Below are 19,060 nucleotides of genomic sequence, written 5' to 3' on the forward strand. Positions count from 1 at the left end.
TGATTGTAAAGGTTTTCTTTATTTAAGACATATCATGCACTACAACCAATACAAACCTCCTGATATTCAGGGGAGTGTGATTATTACACAAAAAGGATTTCTTAATGATTTGGTGCTTTTATTCTATCAAACTACAATAACACTGATATATAGAGTTTTATTTATATGTATATGTTTGTAGAAAGAGATGAAAGCAATAAAATACAGATGTGCTCAAATGAAAAGGAACTACAGCTTACAGAAAAAAGAATCAAAGTGTTGACACTACATATATAAAAATGTAAAAAAAAAAAAGTTTTCAAACAGCACAACAACAGTATACACTCTGATTTTCTGTTTTCCAATTAAGTTTGTATCGACTCACAGCTAAATATATTTACATTAGAAAATATAGCATTCATGACCATGTGGGATATTCCTGAATCAGCAGACCTGTTCTGAGAGCTGCTTTTGTTCCCGTGCGCAGACTGAATGTGAAGCAGGTGGAACATGAAAATAAAGCTCCTCCATCCTGTTTCACGGGCCCTACAAAATGGCCCTCTGTTCTCCCACACCTGGTGCGGTTAACTCGCCTTCCAACCCAAACACGTCTACCCTCCGCGGCTGGAATTGTGGTTAACCTTTTCATCTGCGAGCACCGGCCAGTGTGGCGAGTCTGGTTTCCATTAAGGCGTGTGAAATTTCGGAGGTTCAGAGGTGGAAAGGATACAGGTAAAAATGCAAGGTAAGCAGACAACATGTTATTCCACTTACAACTGAAGGGTTGACTCTACGGGGAACAAAATAGACCTTTGGGGCTTTCAATGCTACGCTCTTTATATAGATATTTCTGTATTATAGTGATTCTGTAAAGGTCTGGAAACATTCATTAAAAAATTAAACTTTTTAATTTGTTTAATCACTTCATGGCAAAAACGGCATGCAGAAGCGCCAAAAATCCCTAAATGGGTACGTTTTCAACCCCGGCTGAATAAAAGTTGAGGGTTTTAGTGCCATAAAGTGATTTCAGATAAGACCTGCTGACTCAGATCCCTGAGTAGCTTTTTGAGGAAACGTGGGAGCGCCTGAGGTAAACCGAGGCTGTTTTTCACAGGAACTCGGGTAGGTTATTTTTCCCTCATGACCATGTGGTAGTAGTGCTGGGTGTTGCAATATGTGCCGTAGTACCCTCCCGCCAAACAACGACATCTGAAGAGAGAACGCATTACTGTGCATGGTGCGGAGGGTTTTGGGTGAAGTCGGGACTTCAGATTTGTGCAAAATCATATTGAACTAATGCCTGATCACGCATTAGGTGTAAAGACAGAAGTCAATCACGTAAAGTGCCTGAGTTATAGACAATCACTGGAAAAAAATCACTCCAGAGAACTCAAAAGACTAAGATGTTCATATGAATCCATGCTAGAGCCGTTCAAGTTTTAAAAAACAAAAAACAAAACTTGTGGAGGTAAGGGTGGTATTCTGAGGGAAAAAAATGAAATAAAATAAATGTAAAAAGAAATTTGGAAAGAAACTTGGATATATCTTCTTTTTATTAAAGTTGTAAATCTATACAACACTGTATATCTTAATATTCTGTAAGAGTTTTAATTTCTCATTAATTTTAGCTTAAAAACATTATAATCAGAATCATTACGACTTTTTCCAGATTTAAAATTTTTTCCAGATCATAAATTTACAACTTCTTTAAGAGAACTAAACTAAACACATTCGAGTCCAATTGTAATCTTCATAAATGTATGACTAAATTCTCAAAAAATATATTTTTCTAGTACACACAATAAATTTATTTTTATTTTAGAGAATATAAAGAATTTTTTCTTTAATGTCAAAATACTGTTTTTTTTCTGATAAATTTGCAATTTTAAGAGTTTCTTCTCACAATTTTAAAATGTAAATTTTAGAGACTAAAGAGGTAGTTTTGTAATCTCAAAGAATACCTAAATTTCTTTGACTAATTTATTACTTAATCTCAGGAAATCTTGACTTTTCTTCTGCATTTGTGATTATGCAGAAGATTATTATGCAGTTGTAATTTTTTCACATATTTATGACCTCTTTTTTTCCAGACAACTTTCTCAAAAATTGTATTTCCCATAAATTTACAACTTTTTTTTCTCTCTTTTCCTCGTAAGTGATGTCCGTTTTCTGGCACTTTTGTGTTTTTGTATATTCATATTTGTTTTAGTGTGATTTTACAGCTTTTTAGTCTTGGAGTTTCTTTCCACAAAAATTCACCACAATCCTAGAACGGCCCTAACACATCTTCATATAATTGTAAACTACCAGAAAAAAAAGATTAGATACAATCTACAAGTGGGTTCAGATACAGTAAGATTTTCACTGGATGCAAAATATTGTGTATATTTGGAATGCTTAGACAGCCAAAACTGGTTTCCCTCACTTCCTTTTAAGCCATGTATGGACTTTAACTTTGGTAACTGCGAGCTATTGATAAGGGTGCATAGGATGTTTGTGTTTCATATGGCACAACTGCAAGCACACAACACAATACTGATGATACAGTCATTACAAAAACCACCGCCTGCATTTCCTGAATAAACACAGCTAAATGCTCAACACCACACATTAAAGAGACAAGATCCCAGTTTTCTGTTTGGTTAAATAAAAAGTATCCACAACCTGCTCATCACACACACGTATATATATATGTAAGCCAGCACAGAAAGAAGTCTATGAGAGAACAGTGAGCGGATGCAGCGACAGCACCAACGAACCCAAACTGAGAGGCAACCCGAGTGGCGTCCTGACTGTCAGGATCTCAGCTTCCTCTATGAGATTTCTCTCTCATTCTGCCCTTTTTTTGCTGAAGCACCTTTTAGACATCTTTACAGCTACATGCGGGCTGTTAGGTGGAGAGGATTTTACACTGCACTGTCCATGATTTCTCCAACAGCACCCAGAAGCGATGGACCCCTGTTGGACAGCGCATGCATGTGTTAAGGAGCGTGGATCCATAGGTGTATGGCTGAGGCGCTCATCTGACTCCCAGACTGAAAACGCTACAGAAACCCCTGCATTATCTAAACTTTCACTACTTTCTAACACTTTCTACTCCTCTGCTACTGCTAATGGTTAATGGCTACCGATAGCATGTTGTCTACGCTTTACGTTAGCACTCTGCCAGCTACAAGCTAAGATGTTAGTGAGATAAATAAGATGCAGGGCTAGTGTAAGGTTTGAGATGTATGTACCCAGGACAGAGTCTCTTTAATGGGATTAGACGGTGGTAGGAAGTGAAGGATTGTCAACTGCCTCCACCTTCTGCTCCGGCGAGCAGCAGAGGAAGAGGCGGTTGCCCAGGCTCCTGAAGGCAAACCGAAAGTACATCATATGGCCCATGGCCACAAAGGAGACAGAGATGATGACCAGAAGGCCAAAGGCCTCTGGGTTTGGGGCCAGAATCACCATGATGAAGTGCAGAAGGTCTAAGAGGTAATTCATGGAATTCTGGACGCCGTTGATCACACCTCGCTCTGACTCGATCACATTCTCCTGGATGAGCTGGGTCACTGTCAGGTCAAAAGACCACAGACCTGCAGGGCAGAGGCAAAGATCAACAGTCAGCTCTAATAATCTTTTTATATCCATAATAAAACCGCTTCAGTACTCAACAGTAGCTCTACTAGGAATAATGAGGCAATATTACTGGCATCAAAGGTTGCAGATACTGCAGAGGTCCTGTGGGACATTCTTACAAGTTATATAACAGTCCAACTTGTCAAGCTGCTTGAGTCACCTGTCTGGAAGTGATAATTTTGAAAATTTGCTATCTGGTCAGAGGAAATGAACATGCCAATAAAGCATGAGCAGCAGTTCCTGAACACTCCAATTTCCTAACGAATAAAATAAACACACCTAAGAAAATGGACATCAGCACTTTGGGGTGCGTGGACCTTTTTTATTACCAGTGTTATGACTATAATGTGCAGTGAGACCTTCCCTGGAGTCCACTTAATAACTGCTTCTGGCCCTACACTGATCATCTCCAGCAGGTGTTTTTATAGAAATTTTGTTTGGAAGACCTATCAAACAACAGTATGACCGACCCTGTTGTTGCACGACTTGAAATACAATAGTGTAGCATAAAAGTACAGTCGAAATAAGAGAGAGATGCAAGTCAAAACTAACAATGTTTTTTAAGCCTTTAAAATTCTCCAAACGTCCACTGACTCCTGATTTCAGACGTATTCTTCTCCATCTGGACTCGGCCACTAATAGCTGGCGTACTAATCCATTTTGGTAAATCTCTGCACCGCATCTAAAATACAGCAAGTATTCCCAGATTGGGAAAAAAAATAAACTACTTCACTCACCAACTCTAGCAGCAATTACGCCAGCAAACAGCAGACTAACAGACATGTAGGACTGCATAGGTGGCAGCTCTTGGGTTGGTGCGGCAGTAGTAGGCATAGTGATGTTTCCACCGGTCAGGCTGTGGACAGCTTCAGGCAGGGTCTTCTCTCCAATCAGATGGGTGTAGAGGTCCTGGAAGGGTGAGACGCTGAGGTCGAAGGGGCTTCCAGGAGCGAAGACTGAGATGACACACAGTATGAGGCAGGAGAGCTGGGCCATGCCGGAGATGAAGCCAGTGCGGATCAGGCCACACTTCTTGCGAACCCAAGTGAAGGCGACGGTGCCGCAGATGCCCGAGATGGCCGAGGCTCCCATCAGCAGACTGAGCACCGAGCCATTGAGGCCCTGTGTGTAGGCGTAGCCTGTGGTGATGCAGTCAAAGCCCAGCACCGTCATGTAAAGAAAGGCCAGTGAAAGGCCGGCGAAGAAGATGTTCTGGTTGTAGTAGGCCACCCAGCCGGCCTTGAAGGTGCGCACGGGTTCAGCCATCTGGTAGCAACAGCTGCGCTGTTTGGGAGAGTCAGACTTGGCAACAACGGAGGTTTCATTCATAAGTGGCTGAGATGACTCCTCGGGACTCTGGCCATTCTCCAAATCTGTCAAAGGGCAGAATAATGGAGGTTCTCGATTACCAAATCTAAAACACAGTCAGTTTTATTCCCCAACGATACAAACAGATAATGCTGCACTTACCTTTTGTAGGGCTGAGCTGTTTGAGCTCCTGCTGCTGCTCCTTCTGTCCAGCTTTCACAGCCAGTGCGGGCGTCTTCTGGTAGACCTTCCACAGCAGTGCGTACTCCACACACATGGAGCACAGGTTCCAGCCAGAGATGAAGCCACAGCCAACGAAATGAGAGCCAAAGGCCATAATCTGGCCCACTAACATGGGAGCCAGGATGTTGGTCAGCTGGTCAATAATCCGCACTGTGGCATTCATATCTGTTTGACAAGGGAGTGGAAGTAGAAGCTAGTTAGTTTAACAGCTAATTTAACACATTGATATAAAAAAGCTGATTATGGTCTTAAAATTCGTGTTTACAGTAATATAAACTAAGAACTAGCACAAGCGGATTGATAAGGGTCAACCAGTTCAAAGTGTTGTGCACCATGTGACCAAATCTTTCTAGCAGCTTGTCACAATGAATGGAAAACTGCAGTGACATAAAAAAAAAAGAAAAAGAAATGTGAGCGAGTCAGCATCCGGGGTTCAAAGTCCTCCCAGCTGAACATGTGACCTGATAACAGATCATATGAGGCCTACATCTGAAGATAAGCCACCAGTCGATAGCAAACACCTACCTGCCAACTTGCTGCTGTCCTGACCTGCTACAACAACCACCCAGTCTCTCTGGATGGTAATGGACATGGCCGTGCTGGCAAGGTTGGCAATGTTGGCGATGGTGATGACCAGGATGTAGCAAGTTGTCTGAAAATGATTAAAAAAATGTAACAGTAGTTTTATATTTGGACTGACTTTGTGTGATAAAATGACAAATACTCCCATGAAACATGAAAAACTAAGAATCGGATAGATCTAACTCCCTCATGTCATCGAATTCCATTGTAGTCCAAAAACCTCAGTATTAAGCCACAAAGCTACACAGTTCAGTCCTTTTCGATGAACACATATTTGAGTTATGTTGATTTACACAATCTCCTCAAGACCAACAAACTCAGAGGAAAAAAGGAGACAATTTAGGTTCAACTGGAGCGGCTATCCTTGAACCGAACTGGTGGCCTATGTCACCAGCTATCAGTTACCTGTAAAACAATCTTGAGATCCCTTCCTAGGCAACTGAGCTGCCATTCACACCTCCACCACTGTGACCTTAATGACTCACAAACGTCCTCACACGTCTGGGCGTGTCTTGACAATTTCCAAGATCACAGCCCTATAAGAAGATAAACACCTGCAACTCCTCAGCCTTTCAGATGACATGAAACACCTAAAAGGAGTCCAGCTGCCTTCAACTAAAGCATGATTATTTTATATATTCTAAAATAATATATTATTATTTTAGATTATGATTTTTATTTAACATTTAACATTTACAAGGTCATCCATAAACCCATCAAGAATTCAGGTTCGAGTTCAGGTTAACATCTTTTTTGGAACACCCAAAAAGAAAAGCCTGCAGTCCCAAGCTTGATGTGTACCTCGTGGCATGTTCTGGTTTATGAAAATCTGCCTATTTAGCATGTGGTTGAATCTAAATCCAATACGGGGTTTGGTTGGAGTGTCAGAGAAAGTACACATGAGTCCACTGTTGCTTTTTAGAGGATAGCTAGAGCCAGCTTTAGCACTGATTCTCCAACTCTTTGGATTTCCAATGAAAGAATTAACACCATTAACTTAATTTCTCGATCTGTTGGACAGCGCAGTCTTAAGCTTTATTTTACCTGTCATCCCTTTAAATCACTGAATTTCACCGATTTTTTTCTGGGCTATGGTCCCCTTTTCCATGTTTCCCATTTAAAATACTGGGACAAAATCTCCCATTAGAAGAGACATTTATGTTTCATCACTGATGGATCTGTATTGATCCATACTGATTTGACCTTTGACTTAAAAAGGAGTTGTTTCTAGGGTGGAGGAGGGGTCCAAAGTAGTCATTCCTGTTCCAGTACAGCTGCACAGTTTAGCCAAGGGAACAGATAAATATATTTTTAAAAAAGATTCAATATCCATCCATCCATCCATCTTCATCCGCTTATCCGAGGTCGGGTCGCGGGGGTAGCAGCCTAAGCAAAGAGGTCCAGACCTCCCTCTCCCCAGCCACCTCCTCCAGCTTGTCCGGGGGAATACCAAGGCGTTCCCAGGCCAGCCGAGAGATATAATCTCTCCAGCGTGTCCTGGGTCTGCCCCGGGGCCTCCTCCCGGTGGGACATGCCTGGAACACCTCGCCCAGGAGGCGCCCAGGGGGCATCCTTGCCAGATGCCCGAACCACCTCAGCTGGCTCCTTTCGATGTGGAGCAGCAGCTGCTCTACTCTAAGCCCCTCCCGGATGGCCGAACTTCTCACCCTATCTCTAAGGGAGAGGCCAGCCACCCTTCGGAGGAAGCTCATTTCCGCCGCTTGTATCCGCGATCTCGTTCTTTCGGTCACTACCCACAGCTCGTGGCCATAGGTGAGGGTAGGGACGTAGATCGACCGGTAAATTGAGAGCTTCGCTTTTACACTCAGCTCCCTCTTCACCACGACTGACTCAATATGCATGTTTTTATTTATCTAGCTTGCCTAATTTTTGTGCCTTTGTGAAATTTTATCACAGGGTTATACTCTCCATTTTGCAGTCATTTATGGTCATGTTTGTTTCTGCTGTGACGGTTTAAGGGGGGAGGGGCAGTAGGAAATATGAGACGGGAGAACAAAAGATAGAGGCTAGAGCTGACTGAAGGGCAGAAAAAGCTTCCCAGCAAGTGTTCAATCATCTAAAAACATACTGAATAGACACCAACTGACCCCAAATGTCTAAGTCTGATGACAGGGAAGCTAGTCCTGACTAACCTGGGGGGGGGGGGGGCATCACCCGGACCCACTAAGCAGTCTACCAAGGGGAAACACCACCAGAGTAATTATTAAAGATATGATGAGGCTAAACATAAATTACGTAAGGTTGTGCACTCCGCTACAATCTGCAGTAAATGCCAAAACTTACAAAAACAAACACTAGAAAAATGTCAATGTTGGCTACACCACAGTGGATAATAGAGAGACGGCAGTGTGAGCTGAGTGTCAATTGAGAGTATGAAGCCCAACAAGCTCAGATGGAATCTGTCACAGTGATGAACATCTTCAGGAACTTGTCTTCAAAAAGTGGGTCATTTTAACTGGCTGCAAAGCATGGACCAGATCCCTCAACAGAAGGTGTCAAGGGTAAAGGGAACATGAGTTTCTCAACTTTTTCTAACTCTCAAAATCCGACCTGATTAGCTGATAACAATGGCAAAAATCTTTAAGAATGAAATCAAATGTCAACCGTTCCCACTACGTGTCAAATCAATAACTTCCTGTTGAAAAAAAAATCTATATCATTAGTTAAAATTAAAAATTTCAGCAGAAACTGCACATTTTTCTGAAGCAGACTCTGTTTGTGGGTCTGTGCATGCATTTTCACACAGCTGCTCTGGTCAGTATAGAAACAATAAAAAAACAGAAATGCTTCAGCAGGCCCAGCCACATTTCTCTCTGTGTCATGTGACTGGCCTTGAACAACCTGCTGACTGCACAGCGTTCAGCAAGACACTAAATCTCCTGTTTCACCAGTCTCTCACCACCTCCACCAGCAGTCCGACAACAGCCAGCCCTCTGAACTCTCTGACCGCTAGAGAAATAGCCCCATTTTCCCACAGATACTTCAAACACAAAAGAACAACGCTGGAGGGCTTCTGTGTTTCAACCCGACACCCAAACCCGTCTCCTGTGATGAACGGAAACTTGAACAGTTTGCAGTTCTGGATCTCTGGATCGCGGAGATCAAAATATTGACAGTGAGGGAGCTCCTGTTTAGTCACATAGCTCAACAAGTGTAAAAAAGAAATAACTGAAACACCTGGTCCCCAGTAGCTTTCCTGTTGTAGTATGTATGTACTCGTATGTTAAATCTACTGCAGGCTTGAGAATCTACTTGTTTTCTAACCCCCTTTACTCAAGATTCAAGATTCGTCTTGAAGTGAAATCAAACTTTAGAGAAAGTCATTGCTGACTTTCTCCTGGAAGTGTTTCACTTTTTAACTGTAATGCTTCACATCTGCATTCAGGGAGAAAAACTGAAGTCAGGTACAGATTTAGCTACAGAGAAGTTTATGTGGACACTCTTGGATCAATGCATTAATAAATAAATAAATCTGAGTAATCCTCCACATGACTCCTTCAGAATCAGCTAATTATTTCAATCTTAGTTTATTTAATTGATCCAAAGCAAATCTTTACCGGCACACTTTGAATGTTTTCAGAGTTGCTGAACCTGTATTCAAATTTTTGGATTTTTCCAATATTTTGAGCCCTCATACCTTCATAATCAAACGAGATATACATCGGAAATTTTCAGGGCTGAAAAACTCTGTTAAAACTAAAAATAAGTCAACTTCACAGCCACTCCAAGTGTCACAATCTAAGGAAAAAATCTCATTTTTGTACAGTACTATGAAGGTGATTTACGTCTTAACATGCCATGGTAACCTGCTCCAGAGCACGTTAAGTTTCAGATGAAAACCAACAGGTATGAAATTAACTCCTACTGACCAATCTTCAGAAAACAGCATCACCATTCCTAAAAGATTTCATTACGAGGAGAATAGGAGCATTTTAATGTCTTTGTGTTTCCCTGATAAATATAGATCTTTTGACGCAACTTTATTTCATTTTGTTTTTTTTATCTGTTGGCAATCAAAACTCTACAACAATTTTATTTTACTTTAATCGTTAACATTTGATCCTAACCAGGACACCTCCACTTTAATTGCTGACATCATATCTAATGTGTAAACTACATTTGAATATTGATTTTGTATTTAATCTTTACTCTCAAACCCTTAAATAGTAAAGACTCCACAGCAGGGAAAAAAAACCCTCAGCCTCAGCCAGAAAATAATTAAGTGTAATTAAAATTTTTATTTTACTGCTCTGTACACTAAAGATCAGAATAATGGTTTTCTGCATTAACTGTTTCTTTTTAACAACAATGTTGCGTTTTGCTGTTATATTTAAAAAAAAATGTTTTTTAGAGATTTGTGATCACCATTTGATCATAATGTGATAATGTCTCTGACTGGAGTAGGTGACACTCATAGGGATTGCTTTCTCTGGACGAGTCATATGATCATGTGAACGTGCAGGTCTGAGGTGATAACCAGCTTTGTATGATAAACTCTTTCGTAGTACAAGGTGCTGGATTTGCTATGAAACACGTAGCAGCTTATCACCAACGCTTATCAGCTTTCGCTTCTTCAAGTTACATCCTGAAGAAGACAAAAGCTGCTACGTGATGGTGTAATTTACAAGTACTTCAGTTGTGTAAAATAAAGGCCTTAATTAATTTTTCAGACCTACCTTGTTCCCTTACATGAGCACCAATGGTTTAACGGACATGAGTAGTGCTACCTGATCCAGGTACAGTTTTTAACAGAACTTTAATGTGAATATCATTGGTACTTATAAAAGTTATGAGGGATTAGAAATTTGGGATAAAACTCATTTAACAGAGTGAAAACGGGCCCACTCCTGTGTACTCTGAGGGCCTAGAAAATATTCATAGTATGAATGTATGAATGTAAGGTTCCCAAGGTTCACTGAACTATGGGAACCTTTCTCGGATTTGACTGATTTTATTCAGAATAAACTTCATGTAAACTCAGTTCAAGTGCCATGTTTTGTCCAACTGCCTCAAGAGCGGCGTTATTTAATTTAAGGAGGAACTGATGACAATAGAAAGAGTTTTGCAAATATGAATACTGCTATGTCTTGAAATTTTAACTTGCTTTGGTGTTAACTGTTGGGTCTTTCCCTTGAAATCATGAGCAGAGAGAAAGAGGAAACTTAAATGAGGAATTATTGATTTCTTATTTATTATAAAAACAGAAGTTCAGTCTGTTAGAGAGAAATTTGTACTCATCAGCAGTCATGTGTACACCGGATTAGATTTGAAAGAAAAAAAGTTTAAATATCTAAATAATTGATTGGTGTACTACAAACTAATTATGTGTATTACTCATTTTCACTTTCACATTTTACTGTTTTTCCGCTGTTAACTGTGTTTGAATTATTTGATATATTGAAGTGAATAGGTGCTTTTAGTTTGCATTAGAATAAATTATCTGATAGGCCTCTTTCTTTTTAAATTTTCTATTAAATTTTTTTTTTACTATTTTTGATGCTTCAGTAAGTATCTGTGGGAGTCCACTTCAGGCTGTGTCCTGATAGTCGTTTGATAAGACAGGTTACACCCACAAATATTTTAGAAACAGGCTCTTTCTACTGCTTTAAAAAAAACCACTAAAGCATTAAATACTCAAGTGTAAATTCTACAGATTTTGTTCATCGATTTGCTTATAATAAGTTTATGATTTCAAGATGATTAACTTGAGTTCAAATGAACATTAAAAAATTCTAGTGGAGCTGTTGCAATCCTCTGTGGATAAGCTGTGCTCACTCCATAAATCACACTGACAGGGGAACTCGCATCAGTGAGTGAAAGTAGGAACGTTTCAACCTCAGCTTAAAGAAAGGAGGTAAAAATGCTTTCAGTGCAAATCCCCACCAAAACAGGTTGAAACAGGACAGGGGATCTTACCAGAATCCATCCATTGTAGAGCTCCGTGAGCTGGTCTTTGAACTGGAAAACAAGCATGAGGAGGACCCCGCACGCGATGACACAACTGTTCTGGACCAGCAGCGAAGTCTGGGCCACTGTGGAAAGACCACGACAGGCATTAGGGACAGAGATCTGATCAGACACAACACATTCATTATGGTGCAAAGAAGCTCATTTCATGTCTTTGCCAAATTCTTCTGTGTAATTATTTTCCAGTTTAACTGTTAAATGTCTGTGTTCAAGGGAATTCATGTTCACAGTCAAACACCTGGTTTTACATCCCAGACTGCAGTAACTATTTACAGTTTTCTTTGTCCTTGGCTGACGGTGTTGACTCAGGGCAAGCTACAGGTCCTGGCCCTTATATGGGCCAAATGTCAGAGGTGTTGTGACATCTGACCAGCAAAAAGAACTGCCAGAAACCCAATTCAAGCCCACCAAACTGAGCCAAAAAGTGCCACACATAACCCAGATTAAACTTACCTTTAAGCCTGGGGTTTTTGTCCACCCAGTCCCCGATGATGGCTCCCAGCAGGAGCACCGAGCCAGCCACCACCAGCCCATACACGGCAGTGAGCAGCAGGCTGTTCCCGTACAGCTCCACCAGGAAAACTGCCACAGCGAAGTTCCACATCCGGTCACCCTGAGGAATTTAAATTCAGATATTCAGATATTTAAAGCTATTTGTAAATAGAGTACTGTGTGGCTAGCTGCAGGTGCAAAAATAAATGAGTTTGCACAGTTGTAATGACATATAAAACAGCAATAACAAAACTAATAACGCATTAGGTTTGATTTAACACTGGATGGCCACAAATAAATATAGTCATCAAGGTGAACATGCATACATTTACTGTGTGATGTCAGTTAGATGGACATGAGCATGGTTATAATACAATGCTGGTTATAAACAGTGTGTGCTCACCCATGTTGACAGAGCGTGGCCCATGTAGATGAGAAATTTGGCCGAGGTGAAGAAGTCTCGGGTGGACTCTGTGGAGAAAACATGTTACAGCTGGTGTTCGATACCCATCTGTGACACTCAGGCTCCTCTCCTGGGAAATATTCAGTAATTTCTCCTGCAACAGAAAAACAACTCACCCATGCACGTCTTTTTAGTTCCAGAGTTATCCATTTTAAAGCTCTTCAGATAGAAACAACCGGCTTGATATGTCTAATATATATTCTCTCTTTTCTGCTAGATCCCCTTTTGTAATGCAAAAGGAGGTCGACTCCGACTACCTCTGCACCTAACTGACACAATAACCGGAAAAAACAAAAGAAGACACGGCGTTTCTCCCTTTTTCTCCTCTCCAAACTTAGCTATCACTGTAGCTGAAGTTGGAAAGAAATGATTTTATAGCCCGAAAGGCCGGGTGGGTCGCAGGGACACGAAACCGGGAGACGAGCTCCTGTCAGCTGGGCTCCTGTGGACTGTCTGCTCGGCTCTGCTCTCCGCAGCTGCTGCTGCTCTGTTTACGACCCGCCTCGAATATACCCCGCGCGGTCACGTGACTGCCCTTTCTTTACCCCTGTGTCAAAAACAGACGCGGTCCTGCCTACTTAAAGAAAAAAAAAGAAGAAAAAGAAAAAAAATGCACTATAGGAGCAGAAAATGGTGTCATTGTTACCTTGTTACAGTTAAACCCTCCGGTTCCTCTCACAAAGGTGAGCTTCGGTTTTAAATGCTCCCCTCCTCCACTTGTTTACCTCCTAGCAACATGCATGATTATTTACTATTATTGTTATTCTTGTTATTCTTGTTATTATTATTATTATTATTATTATTATGATGATGATGATCATTATTATTGAAAAGAAATTCAAGTTTTATACAGACATTTAAGAAAAATAATAAAGATATAAATAAGGAAATTAAACTGTTGGGTAACTATAATGGACACGAAATTGAAATTATTAGCTAATAGCATGCATGACAGTTAAAATTGTTAGCTAAAAAATACATTAACAATGTTTTTATCTTAAATATTTTGAAAGACAATTAAAAAAATGTGAATAGTAATAAATGTGTTGAATATAAGGCTTTCCCTCCTTGCGGGGGTTCTGCAGGTTTCTTCCTGTTAAAAAGGAGTTTTTCCTTCCCACTGTCGCCAACTGTCTGACCATAGGGGGTCGTCTGATTGTTGGGGTTTCTGTCTAATATTGTAGGGTCTTTAGATTATAAAGCAGATTGAGGCCACTGTTGTTCTAAATTGGTGCTATATAAATTAAACTCAATTTAATTTGTTGAAAATGGATTACAATGAATATAGAACTGCCTAGCAAGGAAGAGGAAGACCACAGAGGAGGTTCAAAGATGCAGGGGGGTTGTGTCACAGAGGAAGGTGCTAGGGATAGGTTAAGATGGAGGGAGATGATCCGCTGTGGTGACCCCTAAAGAGAACAGCCGAAAGAAAATCAGGAGAATATCAAGGCCTGTTGAAGTTTTAGATTGAAGTGACCACTAACCAATTATCTGACATTTTTGCTGTGACCATTTGCCAAAACTGGTTGCCAGGGAAAAATCTGTATTCCTCAACCAGTTTCTCTGTGGTTGCTTGAGGTTGCTGAAATTAGTCACAAAGAAGTGCAAATTGCTGCACCACAAAAATCTTTGCAATCGCTTTCTTCTCTAGCAGATTGCAGCAGTCGACCGTAATTTGCATGGAAGACACCGACTGCAAACACTCACCAAAGTCTCTCCAAACATCTATGAAACTGTGAAAAATGCAACAAAAGCACAAACAGAGAAAATCCGTCTTCAAAATAAAAGCACCACCTTTTGAAACATGTCTGGAACACAGAGGCACAACTTTTACTTTGAAGGTGAATGTTTTTTGCACTTTTAAAAGTTTTATTTCAATTTTACTATTAGTTGGAGGGTGTTGTAGACAGTTCTGCATCTTCCATTCAAAGTACAACGAACAGCAACAATCTGCAATCATAAGGATGTTTTTGGAGCAGCACCTTCTGTGTGACTGATAGTACCAACAACCACCAGCAACCACTTGCCAGCTTCTGATCTGATATGGTAGACAACCCCAAAGCATATTTTAATAGATATTAAAATACAGTTAAAATATAGTTGAAAGGATTAGAAATAAAACATACTGGAAAGTTCTGCATCAGCAAAGATGGTGGTGAAAGCGTAAAAGTCAACAAACTGTTTAAGCATGTGTTTTTTTTATATGACATATATGTCATTATAACAATTTTATGTTCTGGTGACCACAATAAAGTTAATTTAGATAACTGAATGAGTGGCAAGACTTGCTTCTACAACACAGATTTTATAAGTTCTTCACAGATCCAGAATCCAATGTGGAAGTCCCTTAAACATGATTTTCTGTTAATGGCCAGCAGAGGGCGACTCCTCTGGTTGTATAGTTCAGCAGTCCCACATGAAGTGGAACATGAAGTTCACTTTGTAAATTGTGTTTTTTATTGGAGTCTGAAAGAAGCATAAACCACAGTTTGCTTCAGCACGTGATTAACAATTCTCTGCACGCATGTAGCTTGTGACATCTGGTTTCAAAACGGGAACATAGTGAAGGTGAAAATGTTCACCCTGGACTTTGCTCAACATTATGATGTCACAATTTCTTTGGCCATCTTTGATATGCAGTCTATGGTATTTAAAGTTACATATTGTATATACAAGGCATTTAAATGCTTTAAAACACTTACATAAATTTTAACTGATGCATTAAAACACCATGACGCATGTGTGACCTACACATTTGTACCGTTTTCAAATATTATTAGTGCTTCATTGAAGTATAAGTATTCTTTTGTGAAAATATGTTAAAAGTTTTAGATCTAGTATGATTCTTTTGCATGCCATTCTTTCTTTTAAATTGAATCAGAGAAAAGCCAAAGACCAAGGGAGAGCAGAGTTATATCAAAGGTTAAAGATTAATGGAGCGTTTTCTGCCCACGTGATACCACATACAAAAGAAACTTTTGGTTATTGCGCTGACCTAGTGGAGCTGTTTACCTCCTGCTTGCTGCTGCAGGTGAGTTTGGAGGTAAAACTTGTGTACATAGTGCACATTCGGATGACTTGCATTCGTGCACTTTGTCAACAGAACAGTATTACAGCTGTAATTACAGCTTGCATGGATGAAGCCTCCTCGGGCCGCAATAAACACTCAGTGAACACCTGCATGTATGTCTCTTTTAACTGCACATTGTATGAACTCTGATCAGCTGAGTGAGACCCTCACTGAAACATCATGACTGCTCTCCAGTGACACAGTTTAGGTTTTTTGAGGGTTTTTTTTAGCACACTCCAGTGAATAATACCCACACATACAGCCCTGTATTGTGCTCGGTCCTGTGGGGGCAGGTTCTATGTGGCTTTCATATTATACCACAAAGATCAAGTGCTTTACTTTTGTTGGGTTTGATGCAAATTTAGAGCTGTTGTTTTTATCCATTTGCAACACAAAACTTTGCACAAACTCAACTAAACCTTCCAGTTTTACCACCTCAGCCCTGCGGTGTTACGAGAGCTTAAGCATGAAAACAAAAATGGACTCTGTGAAGCTCCTAATCTGTCTCAAGGTCAAAAACACCCACAAACACACTGAACGCAGTCCATCAAAATGACATGTGACAAAGCAGAGCCTCTTTGCTCTTTGTGGGAGGATCTCATTGCAGTTCTGTTGGTTACTTAAATCCTTGTTGCAAAATTACTCTAAAATCTGTCGACCGGTTGCATCACATTCTGGAGTGTAGAAAGAAAAACTGCAGCTTTGTGATGCATAAAAACAAATGCATCTCCAGAATTCTTTATAGGTGAGCATTCACGTCTAATTTGGCACTAAAGTATTGTTTACGATGTCCAAAATGCTTGTGATGTGTTTTAATGATCTTCATCTTCTTCCTTTCATAAATATTATTGCACTGGGTAAAGTAGTATAAGCAGGAGATGGTCACTCATTTCCTGCTTATTTATAGGCATGAGAAAAGTTTATTCAAGGCTGGATTTCCAAGAGAAATCAAAGAGCAGATGCCTGAGTTGGATCTGTCCAAAGGTTGCAAAACTGCTCCAAAGCACAATTCTACATTCAATGATACAGCTTAACCTGAGCAGAAATATAAAACCAGAAATCTACTGTACCAAGCTAAGATGTAATCTGGTTCATGACCTCTTTAAATCTAATATTTGAGTTGTCTGTGATGCAAACTGTTAATTCGTGGTTTTAAAAGTTGCTAACTAGAAGTGGATGGGTTTTTTTTTTACTTTCTGCAAGCTGTGTAATTTGTTAATAATTTTATTATCTTATCCTTGTTAATACGAGCACCTTCCACTTAGAAGAAATGTGAATAAGATATTAATTTACCAGGTTATCGGTGTCCTGCTTAGGATTATATAAATACAATGCTCTCACTGGACTTTCCACCTTTTTGGAACACCCAATGGAAAAGTTAATAATAGATGAACGGTAGTACTAAAATAATAAACATCACAATTTCCAGTTCCTGAAAATGTGCTTACTTAGCATCTGATAAGAGGTTAAAGGTTTTATACATTTTTTGTATGCTTCATTAAAACTATTGACATTGATCTTCTTGTCATGATCCTGACAAGACACCTGACTTTCATTTGGATATTACTTAGACAAGCACTGTCCACCTAAAATTTGTTTCAGACTAACTCTGCACTTGTATGGAAATAGCACCGCTGCATGTCTGTGGTCTCCTCCCACAGGACAATGTGTCCGCCTGCACCTTAAAACAGCTCGAGGAACATAACAAAAACGTCGTACCTACCACCAGTGTCACCAGCAGCCACTCTGACGCCACACTTTAGTTTTAGACTCAGCATTCATGTTTGTATTTTTTCCTTCTCCATGTTTGTTTTCTTGAGTTGGAAGTCTATGGAGACCTAAGGTATCAGATAACACTAGTACAGTATTGCACAAAGCTGCTGCAGCTCAATGAACTTTAATTGTATAAAAATAAAGACTGAATATAGACAAGGGGGTGAAACGAACCCTTGCAAAGACAAGTCAAAGAGTGAGAGGGCTTTGATATTGATGCAATTAATAAACTGCAAACAGGCCATGATGGAGAGGTATATTTCAGTAACTCAGAGAAGATAAAGCAGTTGGCTACGGCTCCTTGTCTCAGCACATTCCTCAATCAAACTGGACACAGCTCTAACTTTGAGCCTTATCGAAATCTAGCTGGATGACTTTGAAAAATATTAACCTACTAAAAGCTTATTATGGAGGGTGAAACTAATCAGATAGACCAAAACTGTTTTTTGTAGCAGGTTGTAAACTTGTTTATTTCTGCTGTAGAATTGGGAGTCTATGGGACTTGACTAATTTATGGAGGAAGTCTCAAGTGGCCACTAAAGGAACTACAGTTTTTGGCCCTAGAGCACCACCCTGCATTCCAGAAGACCCAAAGGGGATCCCCCTGAAGACGCCACCCCCCGGGAGGTCCTGTGTTTAAGAATACTTGGTGGTTTTGATGTTGAGTTTTACCATGATAACTGGTAATTACTAACAAATCCACTAATTTACAGACACAAAGAGAATCAGTGCAGCTTCTTTTAGCCCAGGTTCCTTCCAGTAGATTAATCCAGCCCTAAATTTAACTCTTAATGTGTGATCCAAGCAGGTTGGAGGTTGAGTTATTTTAGGACGAAGCTCTGTGAATGCACATGAAAACAAATGCAGTGCATATGCATACTGTGCTGTCTCATTGCATGAGGGAGCAAAACTGACAGCGACAGGTAACATAAGCACGTATTTTGAGCCGGGTGATGACAATAGGAGCTTCAGTTCCTTTGTGATCTTTTACAGAGCGCCCAACCGTCTCAAAGCCTGCACACACTGAGCCGCTACAAACAGATTACCAGCTCCACTATTAGTGGGCCGCTGTGTCAGGTAGCTGTCATCAGCGGTCAGGCGGCTGCTCTGTCATTTTGTGGTCATGTGACCTGCAGGTACGTCTGTCCCTGAAGGGATCCCGGGATGTGCAACAACAAGCTGTGTTTACATCAGCTAAATTTGTACTCCTGGATAAAAATATTTGGATGACCTGCCTCTTGTGGCTCAAAGTTGTCTCACATTTACTAGCCGCAGCTAAAGAAGGGATCCAGGTGCAAGATGGGAAATCTCTTATTCATCTATTCTTTATGCTTCTCCTCTTTTTTTGTGCTCTGTTGCAATGAAGGTGTTAAAGAACAGCTCAGTCGTATTTCAACAAAATCTGATAAAATCCAAATACCCGAGGCATGGCTCTTGAGGTATCAAGGTCACAACACCTGATACAGAAAGATGACCAACCATCTGAGTGACCAAAGAAACAATGGTCGTAATCACCGTTTTGGGAGCACAACAGGGCTGTG

The 19,060-nt window shown here is 40.3% G+C and overlaps 1 protein-coding gene across 1 annotated transcript; it reads right to left on the reverse strand.

The window, feature by feature from the left end:
- Positions 1-13,313, reverse strand: slc40a1 (solute carrier family 40 member 1). The gene is made up of 8 exons (XM_085249317.1): positions 12,793-13,313; positions 12,617-12,684; positions 12,175-12,334; positions 11,671-11,786; positions 5,677-5,803; positions 5,071-5,316; positions 4,338-4,973; positions 1-3,557 (listed from the first exon to the last, which is right to left on the reverse strand). Exons 1-8 carry the CDS (start codon positions 12,824-12,826, stop codon positions 3,241-3,243), a joined length of 1,704 nt encoding a protein of 567 aa, XP_085105443.1. The 5' UTR covers positions 12,827-13,313; the 3' UTR covers positions 1-3,240.
- Positions 13,314-19,060: the final 5,747 nt, after the last annotated feature.

The sequence above is a fragment of the Mchenga conophoros genome, linkage group LG16 (assembly GCF_057382185.1).
Source record: "Mchenga conophoros isolate Kocher_MC1m ecotype Shallow Benthic linkage group LG16, M_conophoros_male_GT1.1, whole genome shotgun sequence".
In the NCBI taxonomy this organism is placed as follows: Eukaryota; Metazoa; Chordata; class Actinopteri; order Cichliformes; family Cichlidae; genus Mchenga; species Mchenga conophoros.

Coding starts and splice junctions, on each gene's coding strand:
- slc40a1 (XM_085249317.1), bottom strand. CDS start 12,826: ATGGATAACTCTGGAACTAAAAAGACGTGCATGG. Junction 11,787..12,174: donor CAAAAACCCCAGGCTTAAAG/GTAAGTTTAATC, acceptor GTCTTTCCACAG/TGGCCCAGACTTCGCTGCTG. Junction 3,558..4,337: donor CGTAATTGCTGCTAGAGTTG/GTGAGTGAAGTA, acceptor TCTGCCCTGCAG/GTCTGTGGTCTTTTGACCTG.